The following is a 19,905-nucleotide window of genomic DNA, read 5'->3' on the forward strand; positions in this document are numbered from 1 at the left end:
AGCAATAATATTTAGGCAGTAAAGTTGAGCAAAAAATTTCACTATGAGTAGCAACACACTTTTTATAACTCTCAGCTATTAATACCAAGCTGTACACATGTTAAAATAGACTGGAATTGAAAGGTTAAGTGTTATCCTGCAGATTTGATAAACTCAGCTGTTGTTGTCACAGGTCTTTAAATGACTCTATTGACAGTTTTTATTTTTTTCCTCTTTCAGTGCCTGCCATTGCGTGCTAAGCTTTCTCTTGGCTCTGCCTGGCAGGAAAAAGGGGAAGCTAGAAAACCCCATTAGTTGTCCATTTGCAGAATATCCAGGCTTTACTCTCAATACACAAAGAAATACAACGGTAGGAAGTTGTTTCACATCCGAGCCAAGATAAGGTCCTGGAGGTTTATTATTTTTGTTGCCTGATAGCATCAGGACTGGTGAGCAGGGGGCAGAGAAGGAACAGCAGATCAACATCCCATGGGGACAACAGAAGGGAAGACAGACAGATAGCCAAGTGCCGACAGCTTCAGTCAGTACTCCCAGAGGAAGTGTTGGTTTCACCAGATGAAATTAATACACAGAAGTCTTCACAGAGGCATTCAGATGTGACATTGTTTGGGGGGCCTGGCTATATGGCAGATGTAAAAAGCTGTGAATCATATGTTTACATATAATTAGGTCTGTATTGACAAGCCAGGTTTTCCTTTTGTTTAATAATTTCCTACATTAACATCAAAGAGCTTGTTTTTGTAATGAAAACACATTTCCCTTTTTGATTTGCTTTGCTATAGCTCTGTATTAACATCAAACACAAAATCATGACTCACACAAAGGAGACCTATATATGTAGGTATAGATATATCCGTATTCAGTTATAGCCTCTAAAAATGGATGCAATGTTATAAAATTTCCTTCATTTGGATATATGCAGGTAATCTTTTCTATGTGATGCTGTGTGTCCCTACAAATGTTGGGAGTGCTTGATAATTTCACTATGCTTATTAAACTTCAAATACATTTGAAAAATTGGGTGGGATTTAAGATTCCAATTTCTGGGTCAGGAATTGCTTTGTCAGATACTCTATAGAAAGCTCAATGTAATGTTATCAAGACTTTGGTGGTCTAAGTGGTAACTCTATGCAGAAAACACTACAAATACATTTTTTTAAAGATGAGGTAATTTAAAATTGTTGGGAGAGGAAACTGTAATAAAATCTAGGCTTGGTAGAATTTGCCTCATTTATTTTTGAATCCATTTAAAATAGTGTTTCTAAACTCTAGGAATGGTGTTTCCAAGCCCTACAGAAATAGCTCAAATACAGAGTTTGAGCTAAATAACTCAGCATTAAAGACTTGAGAGCAAAGTTGGTAAACTTTTTCATCCAAGCTGAGGAAACTAAAGAAGCTTTAACATAAATGTATCAGATAACAAGAAAAGAGGACTTCAGGAATGTTCAACACTGAACAGCATTATTAATATTTTTTTATCCGCAAGTGTGTACAACAGGCTGTTTGTTAGTATTGATAATGTTTATTGGACATTTTCAGTATAGAAGTTGCTTAGTTACTATATGTATATTCATACTACATTAGGAAACTGAATTTAGAATTTGCAGTCATACTACATTAGGAAACTGAATTTAGAATTTGCAGTAAATATTACACCGTGTGTTTTTTGCACTTTTTGCACTGGATGTTGTCCTGCGCATTTTTAAAGGATAACTTTCTCTGAAATATTCTGAGCAAAGGTAATAGTAATAGAGCTCCTTTCACAAAGAAATTCATATCCACTCTTTCCACCCTTACAGCTTTTTCAGTACGAGATAAGTTTTGTCGTGTTTCTACTTGGACTATCAAACAGCACAAAGTTCTTGGAAACCTACAGCAGAGGATGCTAGCCTTTTAGATTAACACTGCTGAAGTTTTCCAATAGTTTTTACATTAATCTTTTTTTTTTTTTCCTTAAGGCCGAGCCCCTGACACTGAAACTCTCAGTTTGGAGACAGTTGGAGTGAAAACTAATTCTGAAACTGGAAAGATCATTGTTGATGCCCGTGAAGCTACTTCTGTTCCTCACATTTATGCAATTGGAGACATAACAGAGGTACTGAGTCTACATAAACTATTTTACAATAACAGGAAGCCGACTTTGTTCCTGACTAATAACTAGTCCCCAGATGTCGTCATACTCTAGCATATATCTTAGTGTTTTGCTCTTTTTCATTTTGCAGAGCTGTAATGTTTATGCCAGCCACCTGGGTCAATAATTTCCTTCACATGGTTCTTGTGAAGTATCTCAGCATTAGAGATTATTACTGATGTTTATCAAGGAACGCATCATTGGTCAGAGGCTAATAATAATGTCTTTATCACTTCAATTATCTTTCCAATAATGTTTTTATCACTTCAGATGTATGACTTCATACTGCCTGTGAATGCTGAGTGAAAGCAGTTCTTACCTTCTGGAGTTGAATATACTTACTGGGAATGACCGTGACAAGTTCTGTAATTCCTTTTTTAGTATTTTGGAGTTTAATTGAGACTAGTCACAAGACAGCATTTCTGCTCCCTGACACAAAATGCTTCTGACGAAGTATCTTCCTCTAGAATAGGAAAAAGTAATTGCTGCAAATACTAAATGCATTTGACTTCTGTTCCTGATTTGTGAATGATTATACCAAGTAAACATGAGGTGTGGGGCACAGGGTGTGTGTTTTTTGTGTGTGTGTGTGTGTGTGTGTGTGTTTGTTTGTTTAAGGAGAGGACATTATAACTTAAGCAAAATAATTTATTTATTATAGATGCAAAAACAGAATTCTGTGGCCTTAATCTAGTGCTATTGATAATCTACAGTTATCTATGACCAGACTGTCTTGTCCTGATCAAAGTGCTCTCAAATACTTTCAATCCCTCGATTTTCAGTTTACAGAAGAACTCCAAGTATCTACTGTAAGTTGGGCATCTTCAAATATGTTGTCTTCATAAAAAATAATGTTTGTCTGGATTCTGAACTATACAGTTACAGGAGGTTGTTTTCATCAGCTGCGGGCTGTTCCTGAAAAATTTGGTCAATATGTCGAAAAGAGAGGCTGGGCACTGTAAGATACAGAATTCTCTCACCTGTTGTTAACTTCATGGAATTGAGCACATGCCTTCCTATCAAGATTGCTTTTGATATGTTGAAGACATCTGTTTTAAAAGTCTGGTAAATGTAAATACTGTAGCAATATCAAAACACCATATATAGTATAATTTGAGAGACCTTTAAAAGATTTCTCATTCTGCCATGTTTAAAATCTTTTAAAGGTCTCTCAAATTTATAAACCCTACAGGTGCTCTGAGTTTTTGAAGAGAGGTAACAGGTTACATGATGTCTTGGGAATAGCCCTGCAGATTTCTGACTGGACTCTGCCAGAGACACTTAAATCTCATAAATCTGTTGACCATTCCTGACCTCTTCCCCTCTATGTAGACATGTGTTTCTTCCTGTCTGTCTCCATCTTCACACAAATGACTTGCCATTTCCTTTAAAACTCTTTCCTGCTCAGCTATTTCTCCTTTTTTTTCTTATTCTCCACAGCTTCTCTGTCCTGTCCAGTCACTCAGAGCTTTGGGATTATGTACAATCCCTCTCTTTTTTTTCTCATTTCACATACAAGTTCCCTCTGCATTTGTCACTTCTTGCTCTGGGATATTTCCTGAAGTCCTCTTTCTGCTCACAATGACCTCCTACACCTGCTTGTTCTGATATATGCCTTCGTTGGCCTCCTGCTTTCCAAACTTTTCTTTTTAATTTCATCCAAGAAGCAGTTGTTAGAGGCAATGCTGGCAGGGCCTTAGATTCTGTTGCTCATTTTGCTGCCAATCTGCAGTGTTATTTTGGGCAAGTCATTTCCTTTTGGGTGCTTTTTTGTATTCTGCCCTTTGAGTATTTAGTTAAGTAAGAAATATAAAGTTAGAGGCAGGATGCTCTCCTCTTTCCTACTCTGGATCTAAAAAATCAGGTCTTCATTTATTTGTCATTTTCATTTTGTTGTTAAAACTTGGATTTCCTTTTCCTGCTTTTGTCCTTATTAGTACAGATTTTTGAACTTGAGTTGTTCCATAGAGCTTCTAAATGTAAGCGTTAAAAACAGCAACACAGTTTTATATTGTGTCCAGTGTACAACTGCGAAAAAACTGAAGAGTTAAATCAGTGCTCTGTAGAAATATTCTCTTAAGCTTTTATCTGCATATTGGACTCAATATAGGGATTTAAAGAAATCACAGTATAGTACTTACACATTTACAGAGTTTAAAGATAGAAGGAATTATTGCCATTATCTTATCTGACTCCAGTACAATGTGAACCATGTAATTCTACTTGCTAAGCAATAAAGTTTATTTTATTTGAATACTTAAATTAATTTTGTCTTTCTTTTAAAGAATTAATTTAGATAATAAATTTCATTGGCATGAGTGCATCCTGCTAAGAATCACAAAGCTGTAGAACTTGGAGTATGATACTTTCTGGGTGAGAACTACCAAAAGAGCGCAGGAAAGGGAATCTTGTTTCCTGTGAATGAGCATTAGTGATCCCTAATATTGTTTATAAGAATAAGATTTTTTTTTTTTCCTCCAGTGTTCCTGCTGAGGATTTCTCTTTGCTCAGTTCTCTCCCTGTCAGAGCTTCTTTACTACCATAAAGTGCTGTTGCTCATACCTTTGCAAGTAGTTCTCAAGCCCTCCTCCTCCCTCCTTTACCCCACCACACTGAATAGACACTAAATTGCTACCAAATAGCAAGAAGTACCTTTTTTGTTTTAATTCAGTGCCCTGGATGGAAGGGGACTGAGAGAGGGGGGAAAGGCGAGTTTCCCGATATGCTCAGAATGACTGTTTTCATTTGGGAGTCATACCCAGCTTGCACAAATGGGAAACTATGTGTGCATGGGTGTCTTGTTGCACCCTTGTATAGCAAATGGAATCCTAATGTTATCCAAGTTGTTCATTTGGAGAAAAGGGGGGAAAAAAAAAACCTTCCAGAGATCAGTCAGTTTGTCTACCCTCAAAAAAAGTTTTTCAAGCTTTGGCTAAATATTATTTTCAACTGACAGGTGAAATTGCATTTAGGCAATTTCATCTTCTGAAATTAGGATGAGGAAGATCAAGCTGGAGTTTTAGTTTGATTCCCCCCAACCCCTCCGCTGATATAAACTCTCTGTGTTAAAATTCTTCCTCCAGTAGTATTCTTGCATGGCACACACTATAAAGAAGTTCTTTCAGAAGGAGGTTTATCATATGGTCATGCCACTATACATCTGTCATATTTCAAAGGGTGTTATAACAAAGATGTGTAGAGAAAGTGGAATGTACAGTATGATTGCTTTGAACAGAAATAAGACCAAAAAGAGTTGTGTTAGAACAAATACACATTACTTCAAAGCTTTTTAAACTCTCTTAGGAGCCATCTCTTTTAAATGTATAATACATTGGAGGATTCGTATGAACAATTCTTATCCATAATAATCAGCAGAGTAGTTCTACACATGACTGCAAAGTGAATGTTCATTTCAAATATTTACCAAGGAAGGTCTTTAAGTCATTGTTTATGAGAAATTGGGCTTTATCTGCATGGATGTTTTGGTAATTAGTTGGGTTTTATGGAATGCATGGCAGTGCTTTCACAATTTTATCTCTCGTTCCAATCTTCTATTCATTTCTGGAATGCCAAAACAACATCTGTATTTCCTGCTACAGAAATGATTGGCACCCATGTTTCAGGCAAATGTGTATAAGAAAAAACAAATGGCAAATTTCATCTAGTAAATGACATTTACAGACTTGAAAGTCAAAGTGCTGCATTTGAAAAACCATGACTTGATGGATCTAAGGGGGGGAAAAGGGATAGACTTGCAGTTTTGTGATTTGTCATGAGCTGTGGGTAAAAATAGGTTAGTCTTCATTAACAATTAGAATTGTAGCTTCTGTTACCAGGTTAGACATAATGTTGTTTCAGTTTGGTTTTTTCATGGATGTTTTAACTTAGGTGGTTATTAATACAGATAAAAGCATATTAATATGCAGTTAATTGATATGTTACGTGTACTGAAGTAAATGGTAGCTAATACCGTGTACAGAATCTATCTAGCAACATACAGAAAAGATGAGCTGGGAAAGAGGAATGGATTACAGTAAATGCTAAAAAACTTTAGGATAATGAAAAAAAAGTTTGAAAAACTTGAATGTGTGTGGTGGATCATCCTTGGTTTATTGTCTGCTGAAGACTGTTTTTGAGGGCTTATTGGATGACTACCTCCAGGTGGAGCTTTGCAGGAGTGTGGCAAGGGTTGTATGTAAATAGGACCTGTATGAATCAAAACTTCACACGTTTTATAAAGCAGCCTATGTTGTCACACCAGTTACACCTTTCTTGTCTTGACATCATTCCTTCTAGATTTGTGACCTCTTTCCTCATCTCAGACAAGCATCTTGATGACATGTCTTGGATGAACTCTTCGATAATGTTTTTTACCAGATTTTTGAAGTTTGTTAGATCTTACTAACTTACATGGACTATTTTTCCTCAGACTTCAATGAATTCCTTAGAAAATATCTTACTTCAATTTGCAAAAATTTCCAGCTTCCTTAAAACTAGCACTGGAATTCTGATGCTCCAGTGGTATTGTGCCAGCACTCAAAACTGGGATTCTGGCACACTGTGTAGTCCTGTTTGGATATAAAAAGTAGCCAGGCTTCATGGTTTGAACCAGAGCATGTCCTGGTCATATCCTGCTATCATGCCATTCCTTCACTTGCAGGAAGTTAGCATTTGCCAACAGCAATGCTTTTCATGCCCCTCTGTAATACCAGAGCCTGAGAATAGGACCAACTCAACCTATAGGTTGCAGTGCTAGCAGAATAGTGTTCCACTTCTCCAATTCAGGACCAACATAGGAAGTCAGTAATAGTGCCTACGAATAGCTAGCTTTTGTGCCTGTGTTCTGTAAAAATGTGACAACTTTTTTTTAAAAGGTCTGATGTTATAAAAACACTGTTGCTTTATACTAGGCTTTTCCTGCTTTAAAAAGACCATTTGAAAAAATTCTTGAAGACTTGCTGTGGAAAGAAAGGGGAAAGTGAATGGTTAGCATGTGGATGTCCTCTGATTTTCAAGAGGTGACATGATAAGATACAAGGTTTTGACACATCCATGGCATTTGTTCCCCCCCATTAAGACAGATACTAAACTCAGAGACTTAAAAGCATGTTTGGACAGAAATTATTACTGCCTTCTCTACTTGGAGCCCTGGCTACTAGTCTGGAATTCCAAAGATTTGGCCTTCCTCTGACTTTTGTCCCAGGAGAAATCCTTGGATGCTGTTTCTCTCTTAGTTAAAACAAAGCTTTGTGCTCTCTTCTTAGGGCCGTCCTGAATTGACACCCACTGCAATAGCTGCAGGAAAATTGCTGGCTCAGCGTCTTTTTGGCCAATCTTCAGAATTGATGGACTATGACAATGTGAGTTGTTATTTCTTTTTTCAATAATAAAACCCAAATATTATGCTTTTTTTTTTCCTTAAGAATTTTTAAAGGAATTGCATTTTGTCATCTGGAATCCAGCTTTGACAGTAGCCAAAGTAGATACGTGTGACAGAGCTACACTTCTCAGTCATGTAAAAGTCTCCCCTGTACCTGACATGCAGCTGCTCCATATGGTTCAACAGTAACACTTTCTGTTTCCTCACAAACAGGTACCTACTACGGTTTTTACTCCCTTGGAATATGGTTGTGTTGGACTGTCAGAAGAAGCGGCTGTGCAATGTTATGGATCAGATAATATTGAGGTATGAAAACAATCTTAATTTTATAGTTCGTGTCAGACTTGCGCTATGAAAAGACAGAAGCTTTGCTGTTGTATCAGGCAAAAATTTTGGTCCTCAAAATACTATGTTTGCAGTTAGGGAGTTGGTGTCTTCAGAAAAGCTCAGGACTTTAAAAGTATTGCAGCACGTCACAATGGAAATTGATACCTAGTGGGATTAAAATTATTGATAGGGTGTGACAGCTTTACACTAGCTGCCATTTTAGTAAGTTATATTGTGTACCATCGTTAAATAACGATTACATTCCTTTTAATTGTAAGAATTGCTGGTCAGGTTCTTCAGTCTAAATTTTTGGAATGTCCCCAGAAATATTGACACAAGCTGCTAAGTGTCTTTGAGGCTAAAATATCTTGATACAATATGCCTGGACATTGCATATTGAGGAAGAAATCTGTTACGGCATATATTCACACCTACCCTTCTGAGACAAGGAATGAGATTAAGATACTCATGATGAAGAAATTCACAGTCACTATATAGTAAGACAAAATTCAAACAAGTCACCCTTGAAAAGATATGTTGTGTTACCTGTATTCCTTCATCAAAGAGACTGTCAGCATATGACTCAGTAAGCTATGGAAATACAAAATGCAATACTTCATGTCCAGTCAGTTATTAGTTTTGTCTTCTATGATTATAGTTTATACTTCAAAAATATGTCCCAGAACTCTTATCTGGGTTTCTGGATGCTAGTGCGATCTAGAATTATATAAATTACTGTAAAACAATAGTTCTCATCTGATTAAGGCAGACAATTGATGTGTGTGTGTCATAGGATGCTGATGTTATGTATTATTGGAGAGCAAATTCAGCTGAGGGATTTAGTTTGGAGCCCCAGGCAAAATCATTAATGAAAAAATAAGCATTTACTATTCAGAATGGAAAAATTACAGTTTGGGTTGCCTTGTGGTATACCTTATTATAGATATGGAAAGCTTCTTGGATTTCATTATTTTCAGTAAACAAGGTATTAAAATTTTGGGAGAAGCTTAAAGGAACAAAACTAACATTTTTAATTTGTGGCATTGGTTTGAGTAACATGATTATTTGTGATTTTGTTTTCAGTTTTGGTTTTAATCTAATGGTTCTCTAAGAAAGGTTTATGTTAAACTCTTACTGTGCTTTCCATGTTTATCTTTAAAATAATGAGCATGTTTTCTACGACATTATAAATATGTAGTAGTAGTAGTCATCATGATAATACTAAATAGCAGTTTTTTACATAATAGTACTCTCTAACACAAAACGTTATTGTTTTCCCTACCAGGTATACCATGCATATTATAAACCTTTAGAGTTTACAGTGGCTGAAAGAGATGCAACTCAATGCTATATGAAAGTGAGTGTTTGAGCTTTTAACTTGCTTTTAACTTAAAACAAGAGATATGGTACAGCCAGCTTTAAGGAGGACTGTTTGGCAAAAAAACTTCTCAAGTTGGATGAGATATTTTCTTGGTGACAGCCTGTTTCTCCAGTATAACTTCAAATGTTTAATATTCATTACATATTGCATCTTGAAATTGCTTTACAGATATTAGCATTTTTCAGAGCTGACATTCTGCTGATTGATAACGTCTTTGAACTGCTCTGAAGGTCCTAGAAAATATTCCAGATTCTACAGAGATTAATCTCTGCTTCCCCAGCAAAGTTCTTAAGTAGCTACATGTAATATTTGAGTTGCCATCTCTTGAGAAAAGTATGCTACCTTCAAAAAAATTAAGTATAAGGTTTACAAAACTACAGTAACTGTTCAGTCTTACTCATGAAAACCAAAAGCTCCCGGTTTAGACCAGTGTTGGACTTGAAATGTATCTTCTAGAGCAATCCAGTTGCTTCAGTGTTGAAAAGGTTTTTGATGCACTTGCCCATAGTAAGAATCTTCGATAAGGTGAAGTGTAGTGTTCGTAGAATATATCATAGTTTTCTTCTTCTTTCTTTTCTCCTTGGTATCAGGGAACAACCTTTTTTGAATATAAATGTAGTAACTTTTGTAGGTCCATCAAAAATTATTATGTTGTTATTGTTGTGTATGTAAGGAATATCCATTGTCAATAGTTGCAGCCAGTTTGACACATCTGATCATTTTGTCACATCTGATTTGTGTAAGTGCCTTAGTAGCTTGCCTTAACTGTCCCAACTATCAGGGCAACTAAGGTGATGCTACTTCTTTTTAGCTATTCCCTTTAAATTATGTCAATGAAAGTAAATATTTGAGGGCGAAGTAATAATAGCATAATAGTTGTTGGATTATATTGAATATAGTCCATACTAAAGAAGAAGCATTAAACTTGTTTTCAAGTTTCAAACTGTATTGCAAAGGGGTTTGTTCTTTAAAACTCCTCAACATTTAAAGTACCACGTCAGGGTTGCTGCTGTTCCTGGGGTTCCTAATGAAAGAATCCAAGCCTTTACTGAATAGCAGAACCTATTATATTAGTGATGATTTAATGCTTGATGGGAGGACACAGGGAAAGACTTTCTTTTCATAATTATAAAGATAGTGTCCTTAAAGGAACTAAAAAGTTTTCATTAAGTTCTCTAATAAAGGTTAAGTTTGTAGTTACTCAGGCCCTCCCAGATACTTGTTAACTTAACTTCATCTTTGGCTACTTCCAAGGCTTGACTCCTTTTTAGGTTATGTGGCTGATGTGGTAAATGTATCTCACCAAACATGCCGCTGTAAATGTTTACTGACTAAATCACAAAGGCGCAAAATATCCTATAATCGGTAGTGGTCATCTTTGGAAACACAGCTGATTAGCTGCTGAGAATAGCTGCACAGGCTTGGAGAATTGTGAAGGTGGCCATTCAGTGTCAAAATAACACTAGTCTGGTTACTAGACTACAGAAGGTATTTTGAGGATTTCATACAAATGACAAACAACAAAGGATGCAATTTACCACAAATTATCATTGTCAGTGGCACCCTGAAGTCTGAAAGAAATACACTAATAAAGCTTCGATTCAGGAAACTGCTTAAGGACAGGCATAAGTCCTACTGAAGTCAGTAAGACTTAAGCACGTGTGTAGGTTATTGGCACACTGGGAATAAACGGCTGAACCAGGATTTTGGGGCACTTCAGTTTCATTTAATTCAACTTCATGCCTTATCTTTAAATGTTCTAAGAAAGATCTCTATGTAATGTATTGTTTTCAGATGGTGTGCTTACGAGAGAGCGAGCAACGAATACTTGGCCTTCATTTCATTGGACCAAATGCAGGCGAAGTTATTCAAGGATTTGCTCTTGGAATCAAGTAAGTACAAAAGAATGTCTCTAGCTTCTAAAGCCTTCTTTTTAAGTTATTGTAAGATTATAAAAGATAGCTGCCTAGTTTTGGCAACACTATAAAGGATCCATGCTTTTTGTTACTTTTATGTAGTATTGCACATATTTTCACTAAAAATACTGCAGTTCTTCATTAAGATGTACTGGATTTAGTTACCGTAATACTGGATATAGTTATGGAACAACTGAGGGAAATATATTGTCGGCTTGATATAGTTAAAGCAAAAAAAAAGAAATTGAACATTAACTTACTAATGTTAGTTTTCGCAGAGTGTAGCTTCTCTTGCTTCCTATGCACAGGATAGGAAATCACCATATAGTTTTGCAATTTCTTTAAAAGGATATTTGTGCTTTTCATAAAAACCTTTCTTTACACCTGTCAAGCATTTCCTTTCCTAATCTCATCTTTAAATGTGCACAGCCACTGCTTCTCAAAAACTCAGCAAGGACTTGCATGAATTTTTATATTTCTGAGGTATAATCTAACCATAATATGATACAGTACGAAAGAAACCTCTGTAAGATGATGGGAGAGGGGAAGTATTTTTGTCTGGAGCTATCTGATAATTGCAATAACAAACTTAGCCAAGTAGGTGAACCTTTGTGATCTGATCTGGTTTAAGATTTTGCTCAAATATTAATATAGAGCTCCCTTTGAAGGAGTAAGGAATGATTCTGGGTCCTATCTGGTTAAATGAAGAATTCTTCCTGTGCTTCTTGTGTGCTACAATTATTTCTTATTTGTTCTTTCATTTCCCTTCTTATTGCTGATTCACATCTTCAGAAATGTTGATTCATATATTTACATTACTAAATTATAGGTTTTTAACTCCTCTTTGAAGAAAGTAGGCTGGGACACAAGAAATCACCCCCAATTGTGGTGTTAGTTCATTTTCCTAAATATCATCACCATTTTATTGCAGTTTTAGTCTTACAGTCGTGACTGACTAGCATAAATGAAAAGCAGAAAGGATTAAGAAGGCAAGACCGCAAGTATCATGTGAGGAATATCTTGGAAATCACTGATTGCAGTGTACCCTCAGTACACATTTTCAACATGTGTTTGTAGTCCATTAATTGCCAGTGGTATAGATTCTAGTACTACATTTTTTAGGATGTCATTGTTTTGAAGTTTTATCCAAAATAACCAGTGAAAAGGAAGCACATGAAACTGGAGCGCTTTTCTGCCCTGCCTGAGGGAAATTAAAATTTTAGCCACAGTAAGAGGTTTTCAGCAGGTCAGATTCTTGCATTGGTTTCTATTGTATTCCACAAATCCAGAGCTTTCAGTGTGGAACACCCGCTGTTGTAAGAGCTGCTGTTGTCCTTTGTCGAATATTAGGTCTCTCTTCAGTCTCTCCAAAGGATGATTTTCCATCTTCCCTTCCCACTTAGCACTCCAGTAACATCTGTGCTCAGCAATGATTATTTGCCTGTAGGTGCTTTTTTGGATGTAGGTGGGGACGGCATAAGACATTTATGGCTCTCTTCCCTGTATTTTGTAGAGGGACAGAACATTATGCCACAGAGAGCTTGAAACAATTCTTAAATTTAGGGCCATTTCAGCTATTCTTATAGCATGACCTGCCAGGAAAAGCAGCTCAAAGGAAAGTCATCAAGTCTAAGAATGTTATTGGACAAGTAAAGCAATTAAGCAAGTGAGATTTTAGCTCAAGGGGGTTTTTTTAGTGTTTTGTTTTGTTTTTGCAAATGAGAGACTTTTTCCTCCTGCTTATAACATTGATAATTTTCGTGTAAGCACCAGACTTTCTCTAAGATCATGGAAGACTATTCTGATATTACTTTCTTCAGCAGATTCTTGCCAGCAGTCCTAATTAAGATTTTCTTCCTCTGTGTGTGTGTGTGCGCGTTTTTTCCATCTGGAGTCAGGTTAGTGAAACACACATGTACGTACAAGAAAAGCTGAAGGCTGCAGTTTTGGCATATGTTTTTGCCATAGGCTCAGTTGTGACTTGGGGTAAATTGCTTAATTCTCTCTGTCTCAACTCTTATGACAATTCTTCCTACATAACAGTGTTGTGAAGCTGCGTATTTAAATGTTGTTGTGTAAGTGCCCGAGAAATAATAGACAGCATTGTTTGAAGAATAAATGCAACTCCTCTACGTGATAAAATGGACGAGAGCAGAATTACTTTGATATTTTAGGACATTCTAGCTGCTTCAGATGAATAGTGTTTGACTTTGTGCGTGTCTCTCTCTTTTTTTTTTTTTTTTTTTGATAGATGTGGTGCTACATATCCCGAACTAATGAAGACAATTGGCATTCACCCTACCTGTGCTGAAGAAATTACCAAGTTGCACATTACAAAGCGTTCTGGCTTGGATGCAACAGTCACAGGCTGCTGAGGTTAAATACCATCCCTGGAAAGAAGGAAAAAAAGCACAAAATATATTCGTAAAGAAAAGGGGCACTTAAAGTTGAAACAGCTTTAATGGTTTGAGTTCCAGGAATCTTTCTTGTTCTCCCTGTAGAGAGCTTTTTTTCACAGCCAGACGAGGAAATTGTCCTCACACCATCACAGTTCTAAAATCAATGCAGTCCTGCTGTAGCAAATCTCTCTCTTTCAAAGTGCCTATAACTGTTCTCTTGCTGGGAGCTAGGGAATGATCAGAGTTTTATATATGTAAATATAACTGAAGGCAGTGACATCTGAGGTCATCTACAAATTAAACAGTTGTCATTTGAGCTTCTCTGTTGGCATGACTGACTGCCAAGAGAAGTGTCTCATGTAATGTTCATACTTATGCTAGGAATCAGACAGGACCTCCCTTAGAATTTTGGTGATGATACTTTCTCCTAAGTACTTGGATAGCTCATTACTGATGGTAATCTGGGAACACTGAGAATCTGTACTCACTAGTAGAAACAAGTTCCCAGAGTGTGTAGCAAGGGGTAAGCAGTCATCTTTGGGTTTTTTCTTTAAAATGTAATATGTACAGGAGTTTAATAGAAAATCACTTATCACTGAAGCTGCGCTGCTACTGGATGAATCCCAATGGATTAATCAGTGGCAGCCTGGTCATAACGTTTATGGTGATGGCTGGGAATGAATGAGCTCAGAGGTGCTAAAGAAAGAGATTAATTTTATGGTGACTTCTTTTTCTACTCTTGAAATTTCTAATTCAGTTCAGTTCAAATTAAATTGATACATCTCACAAATTACTGCTTGAACACCATATATTAAGCAACGCTGACAAGTAGAATCAAAACCACTAATAGCACAACTCATGCAGCATTTTCTGTTTTATAGAATGCGGAAATCTGGCTGACTGATGTATTTTGTGGATTTGTTTTTAAGGTTTTCTCACTGATGAGCTGGATACTACATCTGAATGGATTTAGGTGTGGCTTTAATAAGACCTATTACTGAAGGGAACTCTGTTAAACAATGGTCTAGAAAAGAAATGGCCCTGCTCAGAGCAAAGATAGAAAATAATTATCTGCAAACTTTTTTTTGAGTATTGGCCAGAGTAAGACAGCATTAATCTGATGCAATTTTCTGCTTATTTTCCTGCTATCCAGAAGGGGGAGATGCTGGCTAATTTGTGGCAATAAAGAAACAGAAATTTGATAGTGAAGCTTCTTTTGCAGAACCCTGTTAAATAGGTAGCCCGACAAAGGCAAACAGAAAACAAATGAATTTCAGTCCAAGTTGCAGTTGCCAACATTTTGATATGCATAGTCATTTAGTTTCTTGCACCCTTTACAGGAGAACAGTGCATGTAGGAAAAGATCAGCTTGAGATGAAACAAAATGTATCCTTTCTGCAGTTAATTTATGTCAGTGTTTATGTGTGTAGAATTCGGTATTTTCATAGTTGTCCTTCTGTTTGTTGCACAGTTTGGAAGAATAGTCTGATGATCATGTATATCTTTGCTATTTTTTCTTTGGCTGCTGTTTCACTGCTGCAGCATGCAACACAGACAAATGGTTTATTTCAAGTGTGAAATCTTTTTTATCATGAGAATTGTACTTGTCAGAGAAACTATTAGACAAAAAATGATCAAACCTTCCTTCTAAAATATGATGTAATAGCATTTATCATACTCTTATTGACAGTAGAATACTCCATTTTCAGAAGTTTGTTCTGACTTAAACAGCAACAAAAGAAATCTTAAATGCTTTCTTTACAAAGTTTCCTGATATTTCTGGTCTGTAAAAGAGGAAGGAGTGTTACAGTTTGACTGCAAGTGTCATTCCCTATCAGATCTGCTGATGCCATTTTTCATCTGTGAAGTCATCCATAAGCTTGTAGTTGAAAAGAAATACTTTGAGTGGAAATTCCGTTGAAACATTGCCTGAATATTGCAACTCCTTTATAAGAAATGATGAAAACTTTATATCTGTATATAAATGTGTGCATACCTGCACATTCAGAAGTTTCTGTTTCCTTTAATAAAGGTCTTATGCGTATGAGAAAGCCAGAAATCCTACTAGGTTTTCTCAGCTGTTTTTTAAAAAAAAGGTCATAGTAAATTAGATCTTTTTAAAATGTTTTACTTAGTATTTCAAAACACTGAGATACTGAGCATCTCAGTCTACAGAGATTTTGCTGTGAGAAACATCCCACTTATGACTAAACTGTAATGTGTATGCATGCAAGACTTTTTTTCCCCCCTAGTGATTACCTGTAAGAGTTCCTTTTGTACCCATAAATGAAAACATTGGTTCCACCAAGATGTGGAAGTTGCTTCTCTTCTCTGTCCTATCAATGCATCCAGCACACTGAGTTGTCTGCCCCTACAGACAAATCAATGGAAGGATGAGTTAATTTTATTCATGATGAAGTTCAAAATAATGATTTGGGACAACAAGTAAAGAGATCTCAAGGAAACATGTCCTTAGTGTTTATGGGGTGTGAAGCTAAGGCATGTCAATGTTCTCGGAAGTAGTAGAACTCTCTTGGTTTTAGAACTGCTGAGTAGACTGCATGAAAATTGATCCTGTATCTTGAACACCAGCCTAGTTCTGTTCCTCATTTATCAGAAAATGTTGTTGCCCCCATGAAGAAAAACTAAACATACGCTCACACCTACATAACCCTAATGTCAGAATCAACAGCAAGACAGAATAATGACAAGTACTGTGATTGTGCTTTTTTTCCTGAAGGACTCTCCAGGGATGGTCCTTAAGAATTGTTTTTAAAAGCCTGACTAATGTAAGTTGAAATGACTGATATACGCTGCAAATTACTGATTATATGTGAAAATGTAAAACCAAACCAAAAGAAAAACCTAAACAAAAAATTTAGTCAGGCTTCTTCTCAGGATGCCAGCTGATGAGGGCTTGTTTGTCAAACCACACCATGGTCCAAACAAGTCTGAGCATTGCTGGGTCCCTCATATGTATGATCCCAGTATTTATTGTGTTGTGAATTAATGAGTTAATAAAGATTTTTTTTTTTCTAGTAAATGTTTGATTTTATTTGTTTATTTTTTTACCTATGGCTTTTACTTACAAAAGATTTCTTTTTTGATTTCTGTTTTTTTTCCTTGTGATTTCTGAATGATGAATAAGTAGACAGACTCAGACCTTTTAATAAGGAAATGTTGATACCTGTCTCTGATGTGTAAACTGAATAGCCATAGAGATTATTCCAGGCTGGATGACCTTCTTATTTTTAAATTTAGATGATGAGAATCTGTAGCCTTGGTAAGTATGGTTTCAAATACTCTCCTGTTTATTCCAACTAATGAGGACTAACAGGTATTTTCACAGTCCATGTGTGTTGACATGCTTCTTGAAGACTTGTCAAGAGGAAACTCCCTTGAAATACAGTGCAGTCAGAGTATTATACAGGGCTAAACTATTCTGCATTAGGTAGTCACTTTGGGTTTTAAACTAGAACATGTAGTAGAAAAAATGCATTGCAGCAAAGCCAATTAGTGGCTGATGGTACTGCTAGGTAAAAATGTTGGAAAATTAATTAGGAAATGACTAGCAAAATACATTTTAAAACTCTGAGAAACTTCTCTGGCAGAAGAGAAAGGGACTACATTGTTTCACTTTATCTCAATTTTCTTTAAATCCACTTATTTTGATGAGAAGTTCGCATTAAGCCAGGTGATGCTGAGCTTCTGAATCAGGCGAGTTTAACATTACCTCAGTATTTGCCCTGGATTTGATGCTGAGATGGAATATTGACTTTGTTGTATTTAAAGGCATTTTTACTTCCACATTTTTAATCTGTTTTCATTTCCTGGAATATTTCTTTTCAGATTCTAACTAATAAGGAGAGCTAGGAACAGTAGCTAAAAAAGGGAATAAGGTAAGCATAATTCTTGATGTTTTTTTCCTTATTTTCATATACCACCTAATCCTGAAGCAAACAAGAATAACAGACAAGCATACAGACAATAATCTTTATAAATTAGGAATTTAATGTACTGCATTATTTATATTATACCTAATGATAGCTTGTTCTCAATGCTAAGGTGTTGTGTACAATTAAGTTTTGCCTTTCCCCATTTATGCATGCACTATATGTCATTATACCTACTGGAAAATGTTTCTAGAGTTTAGATTATTCCAGACCAGGAGCTGAAAAGATATTTCAGTACAGCACATACACTTTTTTTCGCTAGCACAGCTATTCCGATAAAAACATAGGTGCCATACTGCAATGTATTTCTAACCAAAACAGTTGCACATTGTACAGACTTTTGAGTTTGAAGGCTTCTCTTCAGAGGCTCATGCCTATCCAACAAAGTAGGCAATTTGGTGCCCATATGAATTGCCATTTGTCTAAAACCCAGTGAAATCAATGTACTCAAAGTTAATGTTAGCCATTAATTTCAGTGGGATGCAAGTATGTGTCTTAAGTGCTTTGTTAAATGGGAATCAATATAAGCATATGCCAAAATGTCGTTCATTATTACAGTTGGGGAACAGACTGCAATTATGATTCAAAACATAGAAGGTACAATAGACATCTATGATTAGGCAATGAAATATGCCTTTAATAAGCATAGTGCAGACAGTTTGTTTTGCAATAAGTAAACTTGTATAAAATTCATTGACTTTTTCGTTCTTTCAGATCTGTGTGCTCTGTTTTAAGAGCGGTTTTTTACTTTTATGCACAAAGTTTTCCTGATGTTCTTCCAGCACAAAGGCTGGGTTTGCATGCACTTATTCTAGTGCCAAACTTGGATTTTACTGTGAAAAGAGGAAACAGCAGAGCAGACCTTTTTTTTTTTTTTTTTTTTTAATTTCCAGGGCAGCATTCAACAGATACAGTGTAATTACTCTAACTGATTTTTAAAAAATGGAGTATTTCTGTCCACTACATGTCAAAGAGCTAATTATGTTTCCGTTGTGGCACTCAAAGTCAATATTGTCAGCTCTTCTTAGTTCTAATCCTCTACATTGAGTTTTGATGGGCCAGGTGAAATATCCCCTTCAGCACCTTACTGCAATTCTTGTCAATCATCTTGCCATGGAAAACATGCGTATTACAAAGGCTTTGGCAACACTGCATCTGTTTTCAATCTTTAATCTTATATGCACCTTAAGAAAACACCATTCCAACTACTGACATTCTGTTTGGGACATGAATGGGATCCTATTTGCTGTGGGAAACAAAAGAAAATTAGATAATCTTTAAAGGATATAATGGAACTTTCTGGCCATTGCAATATAAAGGCTTGGTACTAAACCACTGATCTAGGAAGAAAACAATTAGGATGGTGAACTGGTGCAGAAATTAAACAGAATATCTCATGTGAGTAAGGAAGTTAATTAATATTTATTTATTCATCATGTAATTGTAAAATACCTAATTTCAAGCACTGTTGGAGATACGAGAGTGTCTTTTTTTGTAACCTCTAGACTTTTTTTGCAAGGAAGTCCATTTCTAAGCATGGCATCTAAGTATTGTGTGTGCCATTTTTTTGTTGTTTCTTATAGACAAGAACAAGCACATCTAAAATCTTCTGGTCCTACAATGGAAAATTAACATCATCCTGAAGAAGCTGGAATATAAACTAATAAGGCAGGTTTCCAGAATCTGATTGCATCAGTCAGAAAGATATAGTATGAAAAGAAAAGTGGATATTCCCTGGGGGGTAGTGTGAAATGGAGACCAGTCTTGTTTGAACAAGGTGCTTTGCATTGTTAGCTAGGTAGAGGTATTGGGAGTTGCAGCCTGTCAGAACCAGCATCTCCAAGGAGGAGGTGGGGGGAAAATTTTCCAGGTAAAAGTCTCAGCAGTTTGTGGTATGGTATGCCCAATATACTAACACAATAATTTAAGGAAACCCTTTATAGTCCATGAAAGATTAACTGTAAAGATACTCACCCTTTCTGTGCCTCCTCCCCTATTTTCCTTCAGATCATATGAAGACCAGGAAAGACTGTTGGTTTTTTTCCGTCCTCCTTCACTTTACCTTAAAGTAACATAGGAATCAGGCTTGTTCTTCCCTGTTTTGGCAAAAAACCGAACAGCAAGATCCCTCTTCACAAGGGATGTTTCACAAGGAGGTTTCTTTTTCCCAAGGCTGTGTGAGGACTTGGAATTAGCTAGGTGGTAACAAAACTCAAATCTAAAACAAAAGGACTATAGATACCTGTTCAGTCTTTGTCTATTAGAGTATCATGTAAGTCTAGTAAAATAAAATACTAAGGGAAAGAAAACAATGAAAAAAAAGGCAGCTTTTAGGCTTTAAACAAAAATTAAGAAAATAAATAAATATGTTCCCTTCTTTTCAGTCTCCCTTTGAGACTAGGCCCAAATGTATTACTC

At 36.1% G+C, this 19,905-nt stretch overlaps 1 protein-coding gene across 2 annotated transcripts in view; it reads left to right on the forward strand.

The window, feature by feature from the left end:
* TXNRD2 (thioredoxin reductase 2) overlaps positions 1-13,793 on the forward strand; it is a gene marked incomplete at its 5' end in the record, with an annotated part of 34,141 nt that extends 20,348 nt beyond the window's left edge. For both annotated transcript variants that reach the window (XM_082007641.1, XM_082007642.1), the window contains 6 exons: positions 1,959-2,095; positions 7,396-7,491; positions 7,725-7,817; positions 9,124-9,195; positions 11,014-11,111; positions 13,387-13,793. In XM_082007641.1, coding sequence (XP_081863767.1) covers positions 1,959-2,095; positions 7,396-7,491; positions 7,725-7,817; positions 9,124-9,195; positions 11,014-11,111; positions 13,387-13,510 — 620 coding nt within the window. In that variant the 3' untranslated portion in view covers positions 13,511-13,793. The remainder of the gene's footprint in view (positions 1-1,958; positions 2,096-7,395; positions 7,492-7,724; positions 7,818-9,123; positions 9,196-11,013; positions 11,112-13,386) is intronic.
* Positions 13,794-19,905: the final 6,112 nt, after the last annotated feature.

This window comes from Phaethon aethereus, assembly GCF_964289735.1.
Source record: "Phaethon aethereus genome assembly, chromosome: 17".
NCBI lineage: Eukaryota > Metazoa > Chordata > Aves > Phaethontiformes > Phaethontidae > Phaethon > Phaethon aethereus.